The sequence below is a fragment of the Epinephelus lanceolatus genome, chromosome 1 (genome assembly GCF_041903045.1).
Source record: "Epinephelus lanceolatus isolate andai-2023 chromosome 1, ASM4190304v1, whole genome shotgun sequence".
Classification (NCBI taxonomy): domain Eukaryota; kingdom Metazoa; phylum Chordata; class Actinopteri; order Perciformes; family Serranidae; genus Epinephelus; species Epinephelus lanceolatus.
Window position 1 is genome coordinate 22,357,755 of NC_135734.1, and position 18,393 is coordinate 22,376,147.

An 18,393-nucleotide genomic window follows, 5' to 3' on the forward strand; every position below is an offset into this window, starting at 1 on the left:
TTGCTTTTTGAATCCTAGTTTAAGAGAGAATACCACCTAAATTTATAATTCCAGTATGTTATACCGAATTACACAACCTAGAGCTGGCTATTGTGAGTTCATGTTGCTTATTGTTCCTGACATGCCTTTAAGCATGACAAGTTACTTGACATCGCAAGCTCCATATAACTCCAGGCATGGATGTTGCTTACCATTCTTCACCCAGTATTTAGGGCTAGAAGTAACACTGCTGTCTGGGGGAACACAAATGAAATGTGGTAGCTCATATGTTGCCGGGCCTCATGGGACATGACACATGATTCACTCTAATCAAAGGCTGTGATTAGGCTAATTGTTATGTGATGTATTTCTACAGCTTAAACCTGGCGATAAAAATGTGTCTTATTTGAGAATGAAATGACATATTAAATAATGTATTTTAAATGTTTCAAATAGGCCTATACTAATGCAAGCTCATAAAGTATCTTTTTACAATTTCCTTTTTTTGTCCATCCAGCAAATACAAATTACAAACTACTTAAAAGTAAGTAAATACATTTGACTGAGATACTGCCCATCTCTGCTGCTGACCAAATCAAATAATGTTCAGTGTTTTTACAGTGTTTTTATTTGAATTTATTTACTTATTTATTTATTTGGATAACTTCTCTGCCAGGTGGGAACTGAAATAAACACACATGAGGCAGTTGAGTGAAATATTTGACCAGTTGAGGTGCTGAATGAAGCTAGAATTACTCATCACAGACTTTCAAATCTTAAATCAAAATGTGGCTGATTTGTTTGTGTATTAACTGGAAATAACACATTTCCAATATCCAATATCTCTAACACAGTTTTATAACACGCTGAGTTCACAGACCACTATGTGACTTTTGACACCATAAAACTGAAACGCGACACTCACCAAAAAGTTGGTTACTCTCAGATGTTTTAACATAGTAGATGATTTTTGTTTCTGTGACCTTTAAAGGACCAGAAAATATATCTGTGTGCCAACCAACCCCAGTCTCCCACTGTGTTTATATAAGGCATGATCACCTACACTAAAAAACAGCCTGAGCACAGATATTTTCTTTGAGCTTTTGCACCAACTTTTGCACCTCGGGGCCTGCTGCACATTGAGCTCAGGTCTGTCGGTCAATACTCCAGGGCAGCACACACACTTTTCGTCCCTCCCCCTGGCCAGAGAGCTGTTTTCTCAGCAGTGAAGTCAGCCACTGTTCAGTGGACGTTTGGTCATGTCTGGACTGCAGGGTGTTCGACTGCTGCTGCTGTGGGGCAGCGCCTGCCTCTTGCTGCCCGGCCTGGCCCAGGGGGCTCTGGTCATCTCCGGGGACCATGAAGCTCTGCAGGTAACTTCACACACCGACCTTTTTGTACTCTGTTTCTAAAATCACATTGTTTTACAGCAGAGGTAATCATTTTATCTGGTGGTTCCTGATTTAACCACTGGTCTGTTTTCATATGAAGAATCTCTTTAACATGAACTGTGTGACTTCAGATTTTTTTTTTTAAACTTAAATCCTGCTCAGTTTTACTATCAAATTACTCCTTCTAACCTCTCCTCTCTGTTTGTATATGTGTGACGCAGAATGTTAAGTTTTTCTTATAAGCTGGTTCATGTTAGGTCAGTGTTTTTCTTCTAACATTTTGGCACCATGTTGATTCACCCTGTTGTATTTGTATTTCAGGAGACAAGAGGAGCTGCCAGATCACTGCAGGTACTTTCCAGAAATTATTTACTGACAGACAGTCCTTTTATATCATGGTAAAAATGTTACACTAAAGTTGCATCTTTCTGCTTGTACATTTTAATTCTCAAAGTAAAATGAATAAGGCTATTTTTACGTGTAGATAATTCACATTATTAAATCCCATAAAGCAAGAGTTGAAGATGAAATTGCCTGATTTACACAGTGTTTAATTTTGATTTCTCAACTGAAATGTTGACTGTTTTTTTGTTTTTTTTGCTTGTTTGTTTTTTATTGTTTTTATTGTTACAGAAAAGAAGTACAAATGAGGCCAAGGTAAGAAAATAATTGTATCTCTATTGGTCACAGTGAGAAATATTCAACTGAATTCAATACAATTTTAACGATCATGTAAAGACATTGGTATATGCAGCAGCTCACCACAAAGATCAGCCATGTATTGGAGAAGGAAGAAAAAACTCCATTAATGACCAAACTAACAACTAAAGGCTGTGGAAATAGCTCATCAATCAAGGTCAATAGACTTGGTGAGATGAGATGAAGAGGGAGCTGAGGATCTGGATTTGAAGAGGAGTGGGCTTTTGATGAGCTTGTCCTGGTCTCTGGATAAGGTGGAGGTGAATGGAATGGAGGAGGGAGCAACGATTCTGCCTAAAATGACAGCTGACAGGAGCAGAGAGGAGAACAGCTTAAAAGTTTGGCAGGATCAGCATGAATGGCTGATGGAGATCGTGGCAAAGTTTGATTGGCTAACCGGGAGAGGGAACGCCCACAGTCAGCTGATTGGTGGAAGTGGTGAGAGTGGGATAGAGAGAGAATTGCAAATGGATGTAGCATGAACAAAGTCCTCCTGATTGAACTCATACTGAGCTTCATGTCTTTTTAGAAATGTCTTCAAGCTGTTATAATATATATCTTTGGCATCACATTTAATGTTTTATCTGTACATGCATATGTTAGGCGATTCATTGTTTTTCAAATGCGCTGGTTGTCCATTTACTTAAAACATGTAAAAAAATGTACAGCTTGAATTTGAAAGATTACTACACTGATTGTTAGGAACAAAATATTTACCGGGAACTAACCTTCTCAAGTTACTATCAATCAATCAATCAAACTTTATTTGTATAGCACTTTTCATACATTAAAAATGCAGCACAAAGTGCTTCACAGAATAAAAACAAACAAAAATAATACATACAGTACAGGCCAAAAGTTTGGACACACCTTCTCATTCAATGCGTTTTCTTTATTTTCATGACTATTTACATTGTAGATTCTCACTGAAGGCATCAAAACTATGAATGAACACATGTGGAGTTATGTACTTAACAAAAAAAGGTGAAATAACTGAAAACATGTTTTATATTCTAGTTTCTTCAAAATAGCCACCCTTTGCTCTGATTACTGCTTTGCACACTCTTGGCATTCTCTCCATGAGCTTCAAGAGGTAGTCACCTGAAATGGTTTTCCAACAGTCTTGAAGGAGTTCCCAGAGGTGTTTAGCACTTGTTGGCCCCTTTGCCTTCACTCTGCGGTCCAGCTCACCCCAAACCATCTCGATTGGGTTCAGGTCCGGTGACTGTGGAGGCCAGGTCATCTGCCGCAGCACTCCATCACTCTCCTTCTTGGTCAAATAGCCCTTACACAGCCTGGAGGTGTGTTTGGGGTCATTGTCCTGTTGAAAAATAAATGATCGTCCAACTAAACGCAAACCAGATGGGATGGCATGTCGCTGCAGGATGCTGTGGTAGCCATGCTGGTTCAGTGTGCCTTCAATTTTGAATAAATCCCCAACAGTGTCACCAGCAAAACACCCCCACACCATCACACCTCCTCCTCCATGCTTCACAGTGGGAACCAGGCATGTGGAATCCATCCGTTCACCTTTTCTGCGTCTCACAAAGACATGGCGGTTGGAACCAAAGATCTCAAATTTGGACTCATCAGACCAAAGCACAGATTTCCACTGGTCTAATGTCCATTCCTTGTGTTTCTTGGCCCAAACAAATCTCTTCTGCTTGTTGCCTCTCCTTAGCAGTGGTTTCCTAGCAGCTATTTGACCATGAAGGCCTGATTGGCGCAGTCTCCTCTTAACAGTTGTTCTAGAGATGGGTCTGCTGCTAGAACTCTGTGTGGCATTCATCTGGTCTCTGATCTGAGCTGCTGTTAACTTGCCATTTCTGAGGCTGGTGACTCGGATGAACTTATCCCCAGAAGCAGAGGTGACTCTTGGTCTTCCTTTCCTGGGTCGGTCCTCATGTGTGCCAATTTCGTTGTAGCGCTTGATGGTTTTTGCGACTCCACTTGGGGACACATTTAAAGTTTTTGCAATTTTCCGGACTGACTGACCTTCATTTCTTAAAGTAATGAGGGCCACTCGTTTTTCTTTAGTTAGCTGATTGATTCTTGCCATAATATGAATTTTAACAGTTGTCCAATAGGGCTGTCGGCTGTGTATTAACCTGACTTCTGCACAACACAACTGATGGTCCCAACCCCATTGATAAAGCAAGAAATTCCACTAATTAACCCTGATAAGGCACACCTGTGAAGTGGAAACCATTTCAGGTGACTACCTCTTGAAGCTCATGGAGAGAATGCCAAGAGTGTGCAAAGCAGTAATCAGAGCAAAGGGTGGCTATTTTAAAGAAACTAGAATATAAAACATGTTTTCAGTTATTTCACCTTTTTTTGTTAAGTACATAACTCCACATGTGTTCATTCATAGTTTTGATGCCTTCAGTGAGAATCTACAATGTAAATAGTCATGAAAATAAAGAAAACGCATTGAATGAGAAGGTGTGTCCAAACTTTTGGCCTGTACTGTACATACTGAAAACCCGCCCCTCCAACCCCCACATATAAACACACACACACACACACACACACAGTCAATATAGTCAATAACATGGCTGGGCACTGAGGAACCAGGTGAGGAAAGAACCACCTATGGGGAGCCATCCACACTGAGAGGCGCTACAGCCCACAGCCACAGGGAGCGCCGCCACAGAGACCACCCCGACCAGACAAACCGGGGTGGACTCCACACATGGTGTGGAGATTAGGAAAAATTGAAGAGTTAAAGATTAAAATAATATTAATAATAATAATAAATAAATAAATTAAGATTTAGAGACTAAAATGCATAGAGATTTAAAAATAAATAATTTAAAAGCATTAGAAAGTAAAAAGAACATAATATAATAGAAGAATTAAAAGAGTACAAGAAATCAGTTAAGAGCTAAATTAAAAAGGTGAGTCTTGAGCCTCCTTTTAAAAACATCAACAGTCTCTGCAGTCCTGATGCTCTCCGGCAGGCTGTTCCACAAGTGAGGGCCATAATGGCTGAATGCAGCCTCCCCGTGGGTTTTTGTTCTAACTCTTGGAACAATTAAAAGGCCAGTGCCGGAGGACCTCAGGATTCGCGAGGGTTGATATGATAAAAGCAGGTCAGATAAATAAGATGGCCCAAGACCGTTAAGACATTTAAAAACTAATAAAAGAACCTTAAAATCAATCCTGAAACACACGGGGAGCCAATGCAGCGATTGTAAAACTGGTGAAATGTGCTCCCGCCCTCTGGTCCTTGTCAGCACTCGTGCGGCTGTGTTTTGGAGTAGCTGCAGATTAGAGATGGTCTTTTTGGGAAGACCAGACAGCAGGGCATTACAGTAATCTAAACGACAAGAGATAAAAGCATGCACCAGCACCTCCGTGTTAGCCTGAGAGAGAAACGGGCAGACTCTGGCTATATTCTTAAGATGATAAAAACCTGTCTTTGTTACATTTTTGATGTGTGGAATAAAACTAAGCTCAGTCAAAAATGACGCCCAGGTTCTTTACACATTGTGAAGGTTTAAAATCTTGTAGTTTTGGTAAAAGTTTCTCTCTCTGGCCTTCAGGACCAATAATTAAAACCTCTGTTTTGTCCTGGTTGAGCTGTAGGAAATTCACTGCCATCCATGACTTGATATCTAAAATACAGTTAAAAAGGGTATCAATTGGCCCTGTGTCATCAGGAGACACGGCGATGTACAGCTGTGTGTCATCTGCGTAACTGTGGAAGCTGATGCCGTGCCTCCTGATGACGTCCCCAAGGGGAAGCATGTATAGATTAAAAAGAATTGGACCTAAAATTGACCCTTGGGGCACCCCACACCTAATTTCATGCGTTGTGGAGGAACATGTATCCATACTTACAAAGAAACAACGATCTGTGAGATAAGAGCTGAACCAGTTAAAAACAGTACCAGAGAGGCCCACCAGGTTTCTGAGTCTGTTTAATAAAATGTGGTGATCTACTGTATCAAAGGCGGCGCTTAGATCCAGTAGTACCAAGACTGAGAGTTTTTGTGAATCAACATTCAACCTGATATCATTTAAAATCTTTAAAAGGGCTGTCTCGGTACTGTGGTCCATCCTAAAACCAGATTGATATTTCTCTGAAATACTGTTTCTTTTTAAAAAATCATTTACTTGGTTAAAAACCAGTTTTTCTAAAATCCTACTTAAAAACGGTAAGTTGGATACAGGTTGGTAATTATTAAAAATGTTGGGATCTAAATTACTCTTCTTCAGAAGGGGCTTCACCACCGCCGTTTTGAAGGCAGCGGGGAAGACACCCGTCTGAAGAGAGTAATTCACTATATTTAAAATCTGTTCCTCAAAGAATCCATAAAATGTCTTTAAAAGTGATGTGGGAATCAGATCTAAAAGGCAAGTTGTTGGGTTTACCTGGGAGAAAACTCGACCAAGTGTCCTCGCATCAACCAGGACAAAACTCTCCAGTGTTTCCTCAGGTAAAAGCAATGATCCAGGTGTGTTAAAAATTACATTCCGTTGGGATAAAAGACTGGACCTGATATCATCGATTTTACTTCTGAAGTGGTCTGCAAAGTCCTCGCAGAGGGCATCTGTTGATATGTTGGATGGTTTATTAAAATTGGTGTTGGTTAAAAGATCGAAGGTGGAGAAAAGAAATTTGGGGTTGTTTTTATGATCGGAAATGAGTTTTGAAAAGTGGGATATTCTTGCCTGTTTGACTGTTTTATTGTAGGTTTTGAGTTGTTTGCGTAATATTTCAAAATGAACTGTCAATTTGGTTTTTCTCCACCTCCTCTCTGCACTCCTGCATTTTCTTTTCAGTCTTTTGATGTTATCATTTCTCCACGGGGGTGTAGGTTTTGTTTTTCTGATTTTGGTTAAAAGTGGAGCCACTGAGTCAAGTGTTGACTTTAATTTACTGTTAAAATTGTCCACAATAAAATCACAGGGTGCAGGTAAAATTTCAGCAGGAGTGCTCTGTAAAATCTCGATAAAATTTGCAGCCACTTCAGAAGTTAGGTAGTGTTTCCTCACCGTTCTCACCGGGGCCTCCTGATGGCTAAAACTGGTGATGCTAAAATACACACAGTAGTGGTCAGACACAGCCAGGTCAACAACAGAGGACACACCAGTGGACAGGCCATAGGTTATGACCAGGTCCAGGGTGTGTCCTCTGTTGTGAGTCGGCTGTGTGACATGCTGTTTAAAATCCATGCAGGTTAAAAGATTTAAAAATTCTCTGGACATTGGATCCGAGGTATTATCAGCATGTAAATTAAAATCACCAGTTATTAAAATTCTATTATAGGTGGTGTGTATGATTGTTAATAGTTCTGAAAAATCAGTGATAAAAGAGGTGGAATGGTGGGGTGGTCTGTAAACTGTGATACAAAGAATAGGAGGGCTTTAAAACAAAGGCATGATACTCAAATGATGAGTAGCTGTTAAAAGAAACTTCAGTAGAGTGCAGCGAATTTTTAGTGACTGAATAGAGAATAAAAAATTAAAATTTGGTGGGCAGGCCTCGGTGAGAACAACAGGTGCGTCAGTGCCAAGCCATGTCTCTGTTAAAAGAATACTGTCCAACTTGTTATCTAAAATCAGGTCATTTATGATAAAAGTTTTATTTAAAGAGAGTGCACGTTCAGCACGGCCAGGTTAATGTTTGTGCCGAACGTGCGCTCATCATCACAATGTGGTGAGTGTGGAGCAGGTGTGAGGGGAACTAAGTTTTTGGGGTTGCTATTGGTCCATGGTGAAGTTGTTCTGTTAAATCTGTTTGAAATTCTGACTGGAATGGATGTGGATGTGGGAGTGGGTTGGGGATGAACCAAAGAGGAAACCAGGGGGGCGTGTGCTTCCAATGTACGTCAGTCACATGGGGCACACTGAACAGCGTGCTGAATGTTAGCGCTAACATGCGGCTGCCCAGCCTGCTCGGGTGAAGCCCGTCAGCCCTGAAAACGGAGGACCGGTTCCAAAATAAGTTAAAATTGTCGATAAAAGTGAATCCATAGGTGCTACAGGCAGCCTGGACCCATGAATTGAGGGAGTGTAGCCGACTGAAGCGTTCTGCCCCGCGGGACAGTGTTGGCAGGGGGCCGCTGATAAAGACCGACTTACCACAGTTTTTTAAAAGGTTAAAAAGGGCAACAAAATCCATTTTTGTCTGCTCTGATTGCCGGCGGGCCGTGTCATTTGAGCCCAAATGGAAAATCAGCCGATTTATGGAGGAAGGGAGTGAATGAAGCAGTTCTGGAAGTTTGTCAACGATGACCGGAACTGTGGCTCCAGGAAAGCAGTGAGTTGTGGCGTTGAAAAAACGAATATTCCTGATGATGCTGTCTCCAAACAACACGGTGGAAGGAGGGAAAAGAGGACGAAGAGGAACACGATGGGGATAGGGTGACTCACATGAGGCAGGTGGACGGTCCATGCTGCGTGACCGGGGGGGCAGGAGCGGCGGCGACTCGGCGGTCCCGGCCCCAGCCCCGGCAGGAGCAGCGCCATCCCGGCTGTGGGAGAGGAGTCCCCCGGAGCGTCTCCGTACAGCTTCCTTTAGGAGCCTCCGACGCGCCGCGGAAACCGATGTCCGGGATGGGAGTCGATGGTCGGGTCCTGCAGCCGCGGCACTCCGGTCCACAGGTGCCAGCGAGGAAGACGCGGATCCATCCGTGCAGGGCGCTGCAGGTGTACCACCGGCCGGCGGAGAGGGAGCCACAGCACCGTTAGACGCCGAGGCCGACTCCTCCAAGCGGGGAGCGGCTGGAACAGCATCGGTCGGCGGGGAAGGAGCCGCAGCAGCAGCGTCTGCAGTGCCAACATCTGGATCTCCGTCCGATGCCAGGGCGCTGTAGCGGTTTGACAGGCTGAGGCGCGGAGGTGAGGCAACACAGCCAGGGCCTCTTTTACAACCTGCCGACCACCTCCACCCAAGACCACCGGCGACTCGGTGTTGAGCTGGAGGACGGTGGAGGCCAAGCGCTGGGATCCCAGTGCACCGTGTCCTGGAGGGCCGCCGTGAGTGAGGCGAGCTGGAGCGACTGTTCATGAGCCACCTCCTGGAGGGCGGTCAGCATGGAGGATTTGATGTTTAGCTCACCAGAGAGCCGGCGAATGTCCTCTTTCAGGTCAGAAATCTTTTTGTCTGCTTTTACAAGCTGGGGGTCCACATCGGCGTGCATAGATGTAGCCATATATAGGCTATGCTGGCGGAAGTTTTCCCACCTGTCAAGCAGGCCGTGTCTGGCTGTTAAAACCCCTAATGCTTGGACATCCAGTGATTAAAATAACGTCCGATTAAATGAGATAAATAAAAACAACTGATGTCCAAGCAGATAGCTTAAAAGTTACTCCAAAGCTAAAATAAATCAGTTTAAAATCGCGGGTTAGGGAGAGCACAGACAGGCAGCTACAAACGCCGACACATGCGCAAAGGAATCCCTCCAGTTTTCCCTCCAAAAAACACCACAAAGAGGCCTCCAAATATTATGCCTCTGTGCCGGCGACAGCTGTGGCCGGAGACATTATGTTTTCATGTTACCGGTCCCATTCTTGTGAACGTGATATCTCAAGAACGCCTGCGGTGAATTTCCTCAAATTTGGCTCAACGATGAACTGATTAGAATTTGGTGGTACATGGTAAATGGACCTGTACTCGAATAGCGCCTTTCTAGTCATCTGACCACTCAAAGAGCTTTTTACACTATGAGTCACATTCACCCATTCACACAAACATTCACACACTGGTGGCCGAAGCTACCGTACACTCACACTCACACACCAATGCGATTTGAGGTTCAGTATCTTGTCGTATGTTGACGTATCTGTTCAAGGATACGTTGACATGCAGACAGGAGGAGCTGGAAATCGAACCACTGATCTTCTGACTGGTGGACGACCTGCTCTACCTCTGGGCCACAGCTGCCCAGGTCAAAGGTCAAGGTCACTGTGACCTCACAAAACATGTTTTTGGCCATAACTCAAGGATCCATATGCTAGTAACAAAATTTCACACAAATGTCTGATAGAAAAAAATTAACAAGTGATGACATTTATATCCAGATGGTCGAAGGTCAACTTCCTTATGACACAACAATCTTCTAAAGAAAAACTTTTCTAGTCATTATTTAACATCATAGCTCAGGAGCAGAAGGGAAGACATTTGGTCAGATACTGAATTGGTGACAATAATTTTCAAACTGTGCTGATTGTAAAGATCTGTGCTGTGTGTGAAGCACTGATGTTTCCACAGGCATGGATGTAAACTGTAACTGCAACTGGTGGAGGCATACAACTGCAAGGTGCTAATTCTAGTTTCTGATTATTTTTGTGAGGGGAGCCCAGCGATAGTATCAAGGTGGCCATGGCCCTCCTTGGCCACCCCTTGGTGGCGCTACTGCTTGTAACATAGAGCTTTCCCTATTCAGTTGTGTTTCAGTCTTTCCATCTCTTCCTTCCTCTCTTTCTGTCTCAGGTGGAGGTGTACAGTGTGAAAGTGGACTGCACTGTGACGTCTCGTTTCGCCCACACCGTCATGACCTCCAAGGCTCGGAACAAAGCAAACTTCCCCCAAGAAATCTTCTTTGAAATGGAGCTGCCCAAGACCGCCTTCATCACCAACTTCAGCATGTCAGTCCGTCTCCACTCTGATTTCCACTCTGTCTGTGACACTGTTCATCACTGCTTCCTCTCCCAGTCGTCCTCTAAAGCTGATGTTTCTCACTTTACTTGCCTTAAGTTGCATATTTCTCCATCTGTGTGCCTCACAGGGAAATTGATGGCCAGGTGTATGTTGGGGAAGTGAAAGAAAAAGAGAAAGCCAAGAAACAGTATGAGAAGGCTGTTTCCTCTGGACAGACTGCTGGACTGGTCAAGTGAGTCAAAGAAAATAAAACAAACACATCAACAAAGCATCGAATACACGTTCAAAGAAATATGTGAGATCTATATTTTAATGTACTAAACTGATCACTCAAACAGTAGAGGCTGTCAGTCATGCTTGTGTTTCATTGCAGGGCATCTGGAAGAAAGATGGAGAAGTTTTCAGTGTCTGTCAACATTGCAGCTGAAAGTAACGTGACTTTTATTCTGACCTACGAGGAGCTCCTTCAGAGGAAACTGGGCCAGTATGAGATTCTGACTCGAGTTAAACCCCAACAACGGGTCCAGGATTTTCAGGTGAACGCACGTCCATGTTCAAATCCTGTCTCTTGTTGAGTTCAGATATTCTAAAAAAATGGTTTAACTGACAAATTATGTGTGTGTGTGTGTGTGTGTGTGTGGAGACAGATAGTAACAAACATCTATGAGCCTCAGGGCATTTCTTATGTGGAAGCCCATGCAACCTTTCTCACCAATGAACTGCTCCCCCTGGTGGAGAAAGTGGTCACAGACAACAAGGTACAAAAAACAACAGGCCTTATAAGAAGTTGTCTCTGATTCTTTGCTTGTCTTACAGTCTCTGAATTTCAACTCTCTTATTTCTGCTCTCAAAATCTTTCTTTAAATTCAATAAAACAACTGACCCAAGATTTAAGAGTGAGCTGAACTGGTTGTAACGTATCCCGTTGTCAGGCACACATCTCTTTCTCACCAACTATGGAGGAGCAGAGGAAGTGTCCAGACTGTGATGGGACACTCATCGACGGAGATTTTGTCATCAAGTACGACGTGAACCGAGCAAAGAGCCTCGGGGACATTCAGGTTAGCTGTCAACAAACACTGTACTCAGTACTTGCTTCGTGCACATTTAAATCAGGCTTTACGTGTAAAACCAGCCCAACTGCCCGAAAAAAATGTTGGCATTGTACGTTTCTGCAAACCACAGTTATATTACATTTTGCACGATTCACATAGTTTAATGAGATGTTGGGACATTTCCAGCGATGTTAGTAGCAACCAAAGCAGGTTTTTTTAACAAGAGCAAATGGGGTATTTTAATCCACAAGATGATGTTTTTGTAACCCAAACTAAGTGGGCTTTTTTGCCCAATCTAACCTCACATAAACCACAGTGTTATGACAACATTAAATTGAAAAGTGAAATGTAAAGAAACATGTCCGCAACACATTAAACATACAATGTCACATATCCATGGTGTGCAGAAATGTACAGTACCAACATTTATTTTTGTGATTGGGATGGTAAAATTATATAGGTTTAGCTGAGCGAAGCATTAGTTCAGACAGGACATGTTGTCAATCTCAGCTCATATCTGAGCTACATCAGCTGATCTCAAACAGCCAATCAACTGATGGAGCAGCTGATTGATGGAAGGGAGCCAGCTGATAGATCACATGATTCCTTTCTATGCAACCAATTGGTGAATCTCATTCAGGACGCCCTATTGAAACTGCTCTGGCCTGCCTACTGTTGCTGTTTCCTCTGCAAGCTGCAACTGGCCTCCACCCCAGCTGCTCCCTTATGTTGTGTCTGACTTATCAATGTCATTTCTGTTGATGCTGCTCTGTTCTGTTCCTGGGGGGGTCTTTGCCTCTGCTGTCCCTGCCTTAGGTTTTCCATGTAGGCACATGGAAGGGCAGGGAGGTGTGCTCTCTCTGTCTTAAGTCTTTCCATGCAGGTGCGTGGAAGGACACAGAGGTGTGCTCTGTCTGCCTTAGGCTTTCCATATAGGGGGGCATGGAAGAGGCTTTCTGCGTATGCCCGAGGAAAGGCAGAGAGGCCCCAGAACAGAGCCATACAGCCAATTATAATACTGCAAATGGAAGTAAAGTTTTCCTTGACTAAAGTGTTCTGACTGAACTGTATTTGTCTGAGGGCTGAGTTGTAAAATGAAATTGACCAATCTATGGTTAAATTGCCCAACGTGTAATGAATCAACTATATTTTATTGGAAAAATTCATCCAATTGTCATGTTGCCTTGTTATACTTTCATGTATACTTCTGCTCTTCATTCTCTTCAGATTGTGAATGGATACTTCGTGCACTTCTTTGCTCCCCCTGACCTGCCCAGAGTCCCAAAAAATGTGGTGTTTGTGATTGACAGGAGTGGATCAATGAGTGGGAGAAAGATACAACAGGTGAAAGACCATTCCTACTGTTGTTGTGTATCGATGGCCACATGAACACATTTTGACCTCTGACCTTTTGACTCATTGTAGACACGACAGGCATTGCTGGCCATCCTCAAAGACCTCCACGAGGAGGACCACTTTGCTCTCATCCCATTTGATAGCAATGTTGAGTTTTGGAGGGAATCACTTACCAAAGCAACCAAGGAAAACGTGGCTGAAGCAATGACATATGTCAGAGGGATACATGACCGCGGATGTAAATAGAAAAACAAGTGACATTACCTCTGTTGCTAAATTTCATCTTAACTCTGTAAATGACAGACATACACTCTCATACTACACATTTTACAGTATGTTGTGTGTTTTACTTCTAGCAACCAATATGAATGATGCACTGTTGAGAGGTGCGGAAATGCTGGTCAAAGACAGGCAGGAGAAGAAGCTCCCAGAGAGGAGCGTCGATATGATTATTTTACTGACTGATGGAATGCCAGACGGGGGTGAGCATGCAGAGTGTGTTCATACTGTAGGATATACTGTTGTTATGAGTGTGCATTTGATCGATGTATTTTGTATTGAGCATTCATTTTCTGCATGTTGTATCTGTGCATTTGAAGGAAGGTCTCAGCTCCCGATTATTCAGGAGAATATGCGATCGGCTATTGGAGGAAACATGTCTCTGTTCTGTCTTGGATTTGGAAATGATGTGGATTATTCCTTCCTGGATGTGATGAGCAAACAAAACAAGGGAGTGGCCCGCAGAATCTTTGAGGGTTCAGATGCAGACATTCAACTTCAGGTAAAGGCTCCAACTCTAGGCTCTGAATACGTTTTTCTAAACCAATTCAAAGATTTTATGAAGCTAAATGTAAATAATACCAGCTATGCTGAATTCTTCCACAATTGTGTAATCACTACTCATAATAAAATGATGATAAAAACTCTTCATATGGAACATTTTATACAAATATATGTAATGTGTATGTGCATTTATTCCAGGGTTTCTATGAGGAGGTGGCCAACCCTCTGCTTTCAGAGGTGGACCTGCGTTATCCTGACAACACAGTGGACTTCCTGACTACTAACCACTACAGCCAGCTGTTTAACGGCTCAGAGATCGTGGTGGCCGGTCGGCTGATGGACAATGACCTGGACAATTTCATGGTGGAAGTGTTCGGCCAGGGGGTGAGGAGAAGGAAATGGCGGAAATTTAGAGACAATACAGATGTGGATAGATGATGTGTGTTTATTACTCTGAGTTTTTTCCTCTCACCTGTAGTTTGAGGAGGACTTCAGGGTGCAGGGTCAGGCCAGTGCTGTGGATTGGAATGTGATATACCCAGATGAGGAGTACATCTTTGGAGATTTCACAGAGCGTCTGTGGGCCTACCTCACCATCCAGCAGCTACTGGAAAAGAGGTCTGATTGACAAATTTCACTCAAGCTGAGACCTGAAATCTTTATTTACCATTGGTCTCGTGAAAATCTTTGTCAAAGGAGTACTTTACTCCCCAAATAGCCATTTGTATATAAAGTTCTCACCCCGAGTAACACTGAATCAATGCAGAAAACTTGGAGGACTCCACGGTGAATAAAGAATCCCACAACAGAGAAAATTCTTGATGAATTAAAGGCATAGTGGACCATCTTTAACAACAGCAAAACTATATCAAAACATCCATTTACGTGCTGTTACATAACTCATGCAATATAATCCAAGACTCATTTATTCAGTCATATGCTCATTACTTTCCAAAAATCTGCATTTTCACTAAAAGCTTACTATTTCAAAACTGACCTGAAAATTAAACCAATGTAGGCTCTCTGCAAAGCTTGACCCCATCGACCAAACTAAATGACTGAGGCAGCAGTACACCAGCAGCTCCTGTGTTCAGCGACGTAAAATTACTGTGAGAATTCTCTCAGTTTTTAGATTTTTCGTTCACAGTGGAGGCATGCTAAAAAAATTTCTTCAGGAATCCAACATAATACCAGGTGTGTAATTGATGGCCATTTGGGGCTGAAGTATTCCTATAATAATACCTTTTGGGCATCGTCTGAGAGCCCAAGATGAATCTTGTAACTTTTTTTTTGTAAGATTCAGTGGTGGTTTTCTTGATGCCAGTGTCATTTGTGGCACCTTAAGTATATTTTTCCTTCATGCAGCAAGAGCGGTTCCCCAGATGAGAAAACCAACGCCACAGCCAAAGCCCTGGAAATGTCTCTGAAGTACAGCTTTGTCACCCCTCTCACCTCCATGGTGGTCACCAAGCCTGAAACTGAGGATGGAACAGACAGCCCTCTCATTGCTGACAAGCTGACTGAGGGTAAGGCAGGAAAGAGAGGGTTTAAAAAGTGATACTGGACAGGTTTTTCTAAACATGGTTGCTGTCAGGCTTTTCCCTGAAAAGGAAAGCCTTATTGTAAAACAATCACAAGCAACACTGACTGCTGGATTCATGTTTTCAGCATATTATTTCTCTTTCCTCAACTGCACCAGCAGAGGGTGGTGCTCCAGTTTGAACTGTGGAATATACTAAGTTGTTTTTGTCTGTCTGTTTTTTACAGAGCAAAGACAACAGGCAGAGAGAGTGTGTAAGACAATCTTTTTTTTTTTTTTACCATATAGCATAAAAGATTCTTTTGGTATTAAATAAATTAACTGTATCGCTTTCAACTTGAATGTTATTGTTCCTGTTTCTAGCACATCGATATGTACCCCCTGCATATCACCCACCACCACCCACATATTTTGGTAAGTACATTTTTAGTTTTAGCTACATGGCTCTGGGTTTGGTAATATCAGCCTGTTGGTCAGCTGGTCTGTCAGTCGACCAAGAAATTTAGTAGCCCTTAAATATGCAAAACTTTAAGCCTTTAAAGATGTCAGGGAGTATAACATCAGTTGGCTATAAACTGTTGCTTGACAAACTGACCCAGGGAAATTTACACTGAGCATTTGACCAATGATAAAATAAAGCTTTCCTGAGAATGTTAATCCCTTAGAAGTGTCTTAATGTATCATTTTAAGAGGATATTGAGCTGGGGAACAGAGAATCCCAGGGATACAGATACGTTCCCACTCACTGTGAACATGTTAGCATGGCTGTGGACTCCTGCGACTTTACCCCTATTCTTGTTCAAATGTTTCAATCAACATGTTGAGCCAAAACTAGATTTAAAACAAAATCTCATCCATTTTGTTAATTGATGTCATTATACTCTGGTGTCACCTGCAGTGGATGGAGATCCTCATTTCATGATAGAGCTTCCTGACAGACACGACGCCCTGTGCTTCAATATCAACGACATGCCAGGAACCATTTTCAACCTGGTCAGAGACCCAGAACAAGGTCAGCCCTGAGTCCTCATTATCCTCATAACTTTGTTACCTCTTGATGTTTTGCCTCACACATGTGTATTTCCTGGAGATGATTTAGGACACTTCTCATGTATGAGCCAGTAAACCACACCCCTGCATCTAAAAACAGTGAGTGACTGAATCCTGTGTTGTTTCCTCAGGTATTTTGGTCAATGGCGAGACCATTGGAGACAAGAAGATTCCCCCTGATGGTAAAATTAACACCTACTTTTGGCGTTTCGGCATCATCCACCAGACTCTGGGGGTGAGGCTAGAGGTGAGCACTCAGGAGATCTCAGTGCTCCAGGATGGCAAACAAGTCAAAGTGCTGTGGTCTGATACAGCTGCTTTAAAAGGACCCAAGTAAGGACCCTTTATATGAGTAATATCAAACATAAACACCAGTTCAGGAAGAATAATTATCATCTTCCTCTCCTCCCCTTCTTCCTCCTCCAGCATGGATCTCCTCTTGACCAAGGATCGCAGCCTAATGGTTACTCTAAAGGATTCAGTCAAGTTTGTGGTCCTGCTTCACAAAGTGTGGAAGAAGCACCCGTACCATCGGGACTACTTGGGTTTCTACACCCTGGACAGCCACCTCCTGTCCCCTTCTGTTCACGGCCTGCTAGGTACGACATCACACACATTTCAGAGAATAGACTGCATGGTTTGGTCGGAACAAGTGATATGGATTTCACCTCTCCCACAATCACTCAACCCACAGATAAGGTGCCAGAATATTTGCTGCTTTGTCTGTGGGCTTGCTAATAGGAGTACCTAAAACACTCTATAGTACATAAAAAGTACACTTGGCATATAATAATGATGCAAATTTAAAAGCTGCATATTGCAGTGCCAGCCAGGCTGGAATTTCATAAAATCATAAAATTACATAAAATAAGATCAGTGAAACTTTGTTTGTCCTCCAGGACAAATTTCCTGTTGGGATTTGTCAGATTTAATGATTGTTTTAAATGTTTTTTAATGTTATTTGTGATGTTTTGCAGTAAAATGTGGTTTACTATTGTTATTTAACCAAAACCATATTTTCAGCAATTTTCTGCATCAATTCATAAACTTAATTAGATAAAATAAAGCTCAATTTATCTTAATTAGCAGTCCACACTGGTGGAGAGATACAGGGCCAGAATGATTTTATTTTACAATGATATTAACTTTCAATGGTGGTTCGTCCTCCAGGTCAGTTCTACCATGGGATTGAATATGAGGTGTCAGACCTGCGTCCAGGTGAAGTCCCAGAGAAACCAGATGCCACCATGTATGTGAAAGGACAGGAGCTCAATGTGACCAGGTATACTGCAGGCCTCAGATAAGTGTGGAAGAGTTTGCTGCATGCAGTGTGTGTCCACTGAATAAACTGCCTACATGACCATGTCTGTCTCGGTCCACAGAGGCTGGCAGAGAGACTTCAGGAGGGATGTGAAGAACGGAGAAAATGTTCCCTGCTGGTTTATTCACAGTAATGGAACCGGCCTCATCGATGGAGAGGCTGCAGACTACATTGTGTCAGGCCTTTTTAAAACAGTTTAAAAACAGGTTACACATCAGTGTCACTTACACCATGAATGAATGCTTTAACATCTTGTACACAAGGCCCAACAGGCTTCATTCACAGCAGTGCATGGACAATGTCACAGTTTCTATCAGTGTAATTGCTGGAATTATAAGAATTGAAAGTAAAATGAACACAAAATACTGAGGGGTTCTGAGAGACAGCCTCAGCTGCCACTTGTATTGAAATAAATGGGACAAAGTTGTTAAAGATGGACTCAAGCTGGATTTAATAGCTTTATTTTAGTGTTTCATTTACAACAGATAATGCTGTTTAGTTTGGTTATTCCTCCTTTTTCTGAAAACACTTTTGACAGTGCCTAGTGTAGTGCTGCAGGGATGAGTTCTAAAACCCTCGTCTCTAAGTCAATGGGTTTTTTGAAT

General features: G+C 42.6%; 1 protein-coding gene across 1 annotated transcript; it reads left to right on the top strand.

Annotated features, from left to right (window-relative positions):
• Positions 1-1,194: 1,194 nt before the first annotated feature.
• On the top strand, positions 1,195-18,220 carry LOC117250780 (inter-alpha-trypsin inhibitor heavy chain H3-like). The gene is made up of 22 exons (XM_078167437.1): positions 1,195-1,352; positions 1,692-1,721; positions 2,004-2,027; positions 10,516-10,670; positions 10,811-10,915; positions 11,057-11,219; positions 11,331-11,441; positions 11,616-11,744; positions 12,966-13,082; positions 13,164-13,332; positions 13,451-13,576; positions 13,694-13,875; positions 14,076-14,261; positions 14,356-14,495; positions 15,243-15,403; positions 15,645-15,671; positions 15,781-15,831; positions 16,316-16,429; positions 16,599-16,800; positions 16,894-17,066; positions 17,638-17,749; positions 17,850-18,220. Exons 1-22 carry the CDS (start codon positions 1,239-1,241, stop codon positions 17,986-17,988), a joined length of 2,730 nt encoding a protein of 909 aa, XP_078023563.1. The 5' UTR covers positions 1,195-1,238; the 3' UTR covers positions 17,989-18,220.
• The last annotated feature ends 173 nt before the right edge of the window (positions 18,221-18,393 follow it).

Bases quoted from the DNA above. Each gene is read 5' to 3' on its own strand.
- LOC117250780 (XM_078167437.1), top strand. From the start codon at position 1,239: ATGTCTGGACTGCAGGGTGTTCGACTGCTGCTGCTGTGGGGCAGCGCC. The intron at 14,262-14,355 runs GTGAGGAGAAGG...TCTCACCTGTAG, and splicing joins TGGAAGTGTTCGGCCAGGGG to TTTGAGGAGGACTTCAGGGT. The intron at 15,832-16,315 runs GTAAGTACATTT...TGTCACCTGCAG, and splicing joins ACCACCACCCACATATTTTG to TGGATGGAGATCCTCATTTC.